We start from the raw sequence: 7,987 nt of genomic DNA on the forward strand, positions 1-7,987 counted from the left end.
GTTTTCTCAGTCGGGAAATAATTTTTCAAGTGTGGTGCCGGTGATGATGCTTCTTATGTCTGTTTCGGAGAACCAGAGGACAAATATTTCAATCGATCGCTCAGGCATGGCACCGAAATGAGGCACCGAAATCTGCGTTCTGATTCGGTTCTAGTACATACCGGTTACATAGGTACCAGTGCCATATTGGTACCGGGTTTCGGTACCCAACCCTACTTATAAGTTAGTCTCAGCCTCAGACGTCATGCCCAATGACCGCTGGCTGAATGTCTGATGCATATGGCACTCTTAACTGGAAACACTTCAGTAGATTTGAAGTAGTCATATGACTTTTGAATTCCACAGGATGGTCTGCCAGGAAACAACACCAAGCTGTCTGATTGAAGAAGAAAGCTGTCGTGTTTAAATCATTCATTCAACATTGAGCATTCATCAAGATTGACTAAACACTGGATTCTTAAAAGTATATGAGGTTCATGGCATAAACTCTTTATAAGACATCCGAAAGTTGTGAGACATTCATGAATCATGAATGAATGATTTACTGGTTGCACACTGGTCTGTTATTGTGGGGACATTTCCACGCCCTTAAACATTATGCAGCGCAAAATTAAACATGATTGGTTGCTGTACCTGTCAGTCATATGGCTTCTTGGGGGGGTCCTTTGCCATTCAAAGCAGCTACGCAAGACAACTTATTACGCTGTCTTCTAAGATAATGGTTGGGAACTGAGAACCAATTTTTATTAACCAATTCTCTTTTTTTAAATACCATAACCAAACTATTTTAATTCATTACATTTCATTTTTTTGTTTCCACCAAAGTATTTCTTCCTCAAAGTACTAAAAAATTGATCATTATAGCATGTTTAGCGGTTTATGTTTTAATAAGAATTTTGCCAGAATTGGCAGTAAAAAAGCAACTTGCTAGATTTTGGACCAAAGCATTAATCTTGTAAATCTAGAATAAAGACTGAATGTTGTCTGTCGCTGTCATCACAGATAACCCATATTTTTAGCTACCATCAATCTGACACGCCCACTCAAACCATTTCATGGTTGTAGAATAATTTTGCCGCTGTAATTGGATTGGCTGTTTCTAACGAGGCTTCTGTCACTGATGGCACAGATGCGGTGGAGTGATGCTTTCTCTTTATGCGTTCCCTTCGGTTATGCATTTTTAAGGCGTGTAATAGGCAGCGGGCCGCACAGCAAGGAAGGTACTAGATGATGTTTACAGAACACTTGCTCCATTAAAAACGTTTGGCCGTGCTACTTTGTATGATTATTTCAAATGAGCGTGTCTAATGCTAATGTCACTTTGCATTTGTATAAACAGAAACATCTATTCCCCAAGTAAACAATACAAGAAACAGAGCCTAGCTTCTTAGGATGTGTTCGAGGTGTCTTCTGGAAGAAGAATGAGAACCTACAGCAGGGTCTAAATTACAGATATGAGAAACCACTGCCCAAAAAGAGAAATGGACTGCAGAAAATGGATGTGGCTCCCAGCTCCCCGCCCTGGCATCATAAATAACCTCAACATTGATCGGCTGTAGTCTGTGATTCTCCGCAGCCCTTCTCTCAAACATTCATCAGCCTTGCGTCTGATGTGTTTGCCGGCTACTTAATCCTCCGATTACTCAGTTGGCCTTTGCCCAGTGCCTACAGCTCTACCTCTCTGTGATTTGCTGGGTACCCAGAATAGAGCATTTTATGGTGCTAATCTGTAATAAATCTAAAGTTATTCGAAAGTGAACAGCCCTGAAGTCATACAGGGTTTATGCAGCACTGTCTACTTCCTAACATTGCTCCCTTCTCCAATTCAGGGATCAAATTAAAGTTCTGTAAGATGCTCATGCTCCAAAAGAACAAAAGTGCTGAATGTGGAATAAAAAAAAGAGTTGAGATCCTCTGGCGAAGATTCATCCTAGTTTCACAGTCTCTGAGGGTGATCGGTGTATTTCTACATTGTGAGAATTGAACTGATTTGAACAGATTTCTCAGGCAGCAAAATTTGTAGCCTGGCAGCAACCTAAGTATATAAGAAAACAAACAGAAACAGGAGTAAAATACTCTCTCTGGTGCTTAAGCATGCATTTTTTATAAATGCTTGAGAGACTAAAAAAGAAAAGGGATTTATGATTGTGGAATTTCGGATTGAGGTTTAACAGAAATGGGAAATCAGGTCAGATGGTGATAATAAAAGATTTTGACTTCCTTTGTTTTTGTGTCCCCATCTTCCACCAGATCAGACCGTCGGGCATCCATTCATTCTCTTGACTCAGTTGAAGGCAATCTGGATGGATGAGTCCAGATAGTGCTCTGGGGCGCTAAAGAGCTCCCACTGTCTTCACAGTGCTGTACCAGAGGCCTGACAGTGGACATGTTGATACACGGTTCCCTTTATCTTGCAAGGTCGGGCCATTTATTTTGTGAATGCTTCTGAATGTAAAGGGCTTGCCATTTTCCATGATCTGTGAGAAGCTAGTCTTTGTTCCTCTGTGGAGGATTCCTCTGGTTCAGCTGGAAGAGGATCTTTTCAGAAAGCCTGCCATGGTGAGGGACATGCCCTTCAGTAGGAGTTTTGTGAATTGTTCTGTTTCCTGGCTCTTTTCACTGGACCGACTTGAAAAGTGGCTATTTGTTTTTGAATAGATTTTCACCATTATCACAAATTTAAATGTATATTCATATAAAAGTAATCCATGCAGAACATTTTTGAAAGCAGTCTTCTTGTGTTTTGAAGACAACTCTGCACTCTTTTTTTTATACAGCAGATGGGGTTTCTGTGAGGTACACTGTATTTGATTTGATCTCGACTTAGAGGGGTTTCTGTGATAAATTGGGCCTTTTGGATAATCCTATCAGATTATCATTTGCATACCAGCATACATTATTCATTTAGTGTCTGCCTCTCCAATTAGTCGAAGTCAGGTTTTTCTCCGGAGAGGTTTTAACATCTGTGTGACCCTGGAAATCCTGCAGGAGATTTAAGCTAATCAGCCACAGCCTCATCAGCTCTTCAGAGGTGTGTTTGCCTGTGTGTTTACTCTTTTTGCTTTTCATTCCCTCACTCTTTCTTGCTCTGTCTTGACCTGTCCTGGGCACCATGCTCCAGTGGGAGCTTCCTCTCTGTGAGCGAGACAAAGGATCAGATCGCTTGACAAAATGCCACTGCCATGCCTGTCAGTGAGGGCGGCGCCCCCTCACATCCCCACTCGGCTCGGGATCGAAGTTTCCTTTTAAAAACATTTTTGCTACCCTTGCACCTGGATTCCACCCCCTTAACATCTTAGCCGGTGCTCAGTGCCATCTATTGAAAACCATCCGGCCATTTATGTGGTTTGTTGTTTTGACTGTTTGCTCACATCTTTTATGCCGTTTTCTCCACGGCTCTCTGAAGACTTGTGCCGATTCCTACCATAGATACAGAAGTTTCTCTAACGGCTGTCTGACTACGTCTCACCACAGTCTAGACTCCAGTGCTTCACCCGCTGACTCGCTGTCTGCTTCTGTGCCTGCCTTCTTCCTGACTGACTGTCTTTTTGAGTCGCTGCTTCAAGGCTTAAAGCGCTTGACTGCTTGACAGATTGTTTGACTCTTTGACTTCTTCACTCATGTTTTTGAAGCGAATCATTGGCTGGATTGATCTGTGCTCCTCATGCCCCTATGGGGAGTGATACTCCCTTTCCCCAGTCTCACTTTCTTTTTCTACTTCTCAGACACAACTATCTTCCCCTAGGACTTCATTGCTGCCTTTAAACTTGTCTTTCTTTTATCTATCTTGATGTATTTTCTCCGCATCCCTCTCTTCTCTTCATGAAAGGCTTAATTTTTGTTGATTTAGTTTATTAGTGGATGCTCTTGCAGTTTGGAAGACATCCTGCGCAGGTGGTGCACCTGAGGCGGAGAGGGTAATTCTTTATTCCCTGAGTGTGTACCCATTCCTGAGGGATGAGAGTGTTAGGGAATGACAGCTCTTTGTAACCTGGTTTCTTCCTCTAGCTGTTTATCTAGGAGCTGTCTTTCCTCCTCTTATTTGGTTTTTAATGAAAAAAGCAGAATTTGAGTGCTTGTGCTGAATGAGACAGGTGGTACTCTGATCTTTCCATGTACTAGTTCTCACTAGAATCTTAATGCAAAGAGAGCAACAGCCACATAAACATAGCCTGGGGTTGAGGCTTGGGGTCTACTATAACACTGCACAGCCAAAAGCGATACCTTTGCGCATCCCGTAAGCAATTGAAAGACTAAGGAAAGGTGTGATTAGCATGAAGAAACAGTAGCCTATTCATCTGAGCTGGATGTAGCCAAACAGGGTGGAAAATTCATACTTTAAAAGCCAGAGTGTGTTTTTAACGGTTAGTGGGTTCAGAACAGACTGAACTTCTGGTCTCAGAGAGAGAAAAAAATGGTGGAGAGAGAAATTACTGAAGCATCTCTTTTAAGAGACCACTGTCTGCTCCAAAAGCAAGTTACTGCACACCAAAATGTGTAGTATCGCGTCTTATAGGGGGACATTTTCCGTATCACCTGGGAATAAAAAATGAGAACCATAAACTTCCCACATTTTTGTTGGGTATGCTATTTTAGTGGTGCTTGCTAGGCATTTTACCCAGTGGTAATTTTTTTAAAGGCGTGGTTTCCAGTGTTTTGGCATTTGTATATATTTTATATGAATGAATTTTAGTTAATTTTACTTGAACTAAAATGGCATCTGGTTTTAATCAACAAAAATGTAATTTTAGTTAACTAAAGTGCAAATGTATATTTTATATAATGCTATATTAGATACATTTTATGTAAAGAAATATAGTTATTTTGTATGATTATTGTGGTCTTTTTGTCTTGTGATTCTCTTTGTCCCTTATCTTGACATCATATTCTCAGTCATCCTTAGCCATCTTTATCTGTTCTGATAAATGAACTGGTATTCTCTTGTGCATCACGTACAATGCATAGCTACCCTCTTGTGTTTCCAGCATAATGCTGATCCTGACACGCTTGGGGTTGTCTTACAGCTCTCATTAAGGGCTAGTTTTACAAGTGGCATCACTGCTGTGAGAATTTAATCCGGCTTGTGTTCTAAGGGTGGTTATCTCCATTGTACTGGCTTTAATGTGACAAATAGGCCTCCTCTGTCCCGCTTTGCACGAGAAACAGAGCTGTTAGTGGTGTGTTCACAATAGGGGTTGTGATTCCTGCTGAATAATGGTGGCATGCTTGTAATATCTCTGGTTTACTGCCCCCTTCGTTCCTGAATCATTACTAGTATGGAATGCACTATTCGCCTTAAGTGTACTGTTGTGAACACAGCTACCAGTATTTGTGGAGTTTGTTTCCACCGCGGTCTCCATAGAAATGCGAACCCATGCACATAATTGAATTATATCGATATGATTCATTGACATTTGGTGGGTGGAAATAAACAATGACACAGTTATTGTTTTGTTCCTGTTTGTGTGGTTGTATTGGTTTCAAGTCAATTATATTAAACAAATTCTCATTACAAGAAACGTTTATGCATGAATTCTCTGAAACAAATAAGGAGCAGGAGCCAGCGTTGTGTCATACTGGCATCAGTGTTACGAACAGTAATGACTGTGCAGTGAAAGAAGGATCAGGAAGGAAGGTTTGCTTTAGAGACCCTAAGGACAGAAGGAATGGTAGGTTTGTAGGCTGGTAAGTGAACAGTGCCTGGGGTAGATCATGCCAGAGGCGATCCTTCAGACACTCATTGGCTTATCTAAGCCAAGTCTGGGCCTGGGGATCCAAATCACAGTGTGTGATAGCTGTTTGCTTAATCACTGGTACAGGAAGAAGGAAATGAGTTGACTGTCAATAGGCTCCAGGAAATTAAATATGCTCCACACGCTGCAGAAATGAGATGGTGTCAGAGTTCTCCATGCCTGTGAAGTGACAGTGTTTTAATGCTGTTGAATATGGAAATATTTCCATAGGTTTGCAGTTATTTTCCAAAAAAGGCTTTTCCATTTGTTTTTGTTTTTTAAACAATCAGGTTGAATTCAAAATGATCTGACATTCTTTATTTGTCTCCTTCTTTTCCAGTTTCTGTGTCTGAAGAACATCCGAACATTCCTGAAAGTGTGCCATGATAAGTTTGGCCTGAGGAACAGTGAGCTGTTTGATCCCTTCGATCTCTTTGACGTGAGGGACTTTGGGAAGGTGAGAAACAGTGGTTTTGCTGAGCACGGACGTTATCTAAGACTATTAATCATTTTGCACCATCATGTTTAAGTCTCTGCAGCTGAATGGCATTAATGTTGTGTGCACTTTTAATGGGAGATTAACTAGGCTCCGATCAGGATTTTTGCAGCCGATACCGAGTACCAATTTCTTGTCATGGGGATCGGCCGATACCGATGCCGATTCTGATGCTTCAAGCCAGAGATGGGCACTCGAGTTAGTGACTCGGGCTCGAGTCGCATTTTTATAGACTTCAGACTTGACTAGAAAATTTAAAAGCAACTCGAATCTTTTATCCTTATATACTTATATAACTGATATTCAAAAGGCGAACCGCATCTGCACCCCGGCATTCATCCGGACCGCGAGCCGTAACAGCACCATTTTAAGTGAGCAGCACGTCAAAACAGCGGAGCGGATCACATAACAAGCGCTCAGGGTCGTTATGGTAAATATCTTTCAGCGCTATATCTTCTAGTATTTTTATCAAAAGCCAAAAGTGCTTTATTCAAGCCCTTTCAGCTCCGTGCGCTTTCTCTTTCTCTCTCCGGACACGCGCCGGCGCCAAGAGCTGCGGATTACGCGGTTATTTTAACAACAGCAAAACACAGCAGAAAATAACAATGCTGCAAATATAGTTATTTTTCATACTATCTATTTATCTATCTATAACCTATGACTCTGACTGTTAAAACCTTGAACAGAAACAGTATTTTTTTCTGTCACATGGCCTCTCATGTATCTAAATGTAAAAATGCAATACATGTAAAACTGTTTTTTGTTTTTTTTGTTCGGACCTCTGCTTGGAAGAAAATATAGAGGCCGCGCCTTGGAACTTTAATTGAATACCCCTGACTTATATAATAAAGAAATACTTTATTTGTATGGTTTTGTAATACCTGTGTCACATATTTCCTTGTGTGTGTTGGTAGATCGGACTCTTATTATAGAATTTCATTACAGAAAAACTGTTTTGAACATGGTAATGGATTAAAACATAGCCTATAAATAACAGGCTGGATGTACAATAACCTGACATCTTAACACCACTTTTTATTTTTTACAAAGCAGATCATAGAATATATATTTTGTCTATAGCCTATAAAACAGCTTCTAAATAGGAAGATTTCAATACATGAGGATTCTGAATGAGATATTTTTAGCAAGCCATTAAATGACTTGAGACTCAACTCGGACTCGTGACCAAAGACTTGAGACTTGACTTCAGACTTGACTCAGACTCTAAGTTAAAGACTTGTGAACATCTCTGCTTCAAGCTTTATATAACATATGTAATAATGTTATATAAATAATCACAAAAAATATTCCTTATACGGTGAACATTTGAATATGCATTTAAAATGGGGTTTATGCATAACATTATGTATATCAGGATACTTAATATAAGACAAAAATAAATACAAACAAAATGGAGCAGTCTGATGCAACCCACAAGGTTTATTTAAACATTATCCAATAGTAAGCTGTGGAGGACAAAATAAACATTAAATAAATAAAAAAAAACATTTAAACTCCTAAAAGAACTAATTGGAGTACACTGTAAAAAATGTTCACCCCTTTCAACTTAAAAACGTAAGTTTTGTAAGTGATTGTTTAAAGCAGGGGTGTCGAACCTTGAATGTTTTAGTTGCGTTGCTGCCAATGGGGGAACAGAAAGCCCTCGGATTTCATCAAAAATATTTTCATTTGTGTTCTGAAGATGAACAAAGGTCTTACAGGTGTGGAACGACATGAGAGTGAGTAATTAATCAGAATT

General features: G+C 40.1%; 1 protein-coding gene across 1 annotated transcript in view; it reads left to right on the plus strand.

The window, feature by feature from the left end:
* LOC107708338 (guanine nucleotide exchange factor VAV2-like) overlaps nucleotides 1–7,987 on the plus strand; it is a 228,774-nt gene that overhangs the window by 74,053 nt on the left and 146,734 nt on the right. Inside the window, exon 2 of the mRNA XM_016512531.1 lies at nucleotides 6,073–6,189. Within this exon, the coding sequence (XP_016368017.1) occupies nucleotides 6,073–6,189 (117 nt within the window). The remainder of the gene's footprint in view (nucleotides 1–6,072; nucleotides 6,190–7,987) is intronic.

Source organism: Sinocyclocheilus rhinocerous, unplaced genomic scaffold, assembly GCF_001515625.1.
Source record: "Sinocyclocheilus rhinocerous isolate Xijiao unplaced genomic scaffold, SAMN03320098_v1.1 scaffold1136, whole genome shotgun sequence".
In the NCBI taxonomy this organism is placed as follows: domain Eukaryota; kingdom Metazoa; phylum Chordata; class Actinopteri; order Cypriniformes; family Cyprinidae; genus Sinocyclocheilus; species Sinocyclocheilus rhinocerous.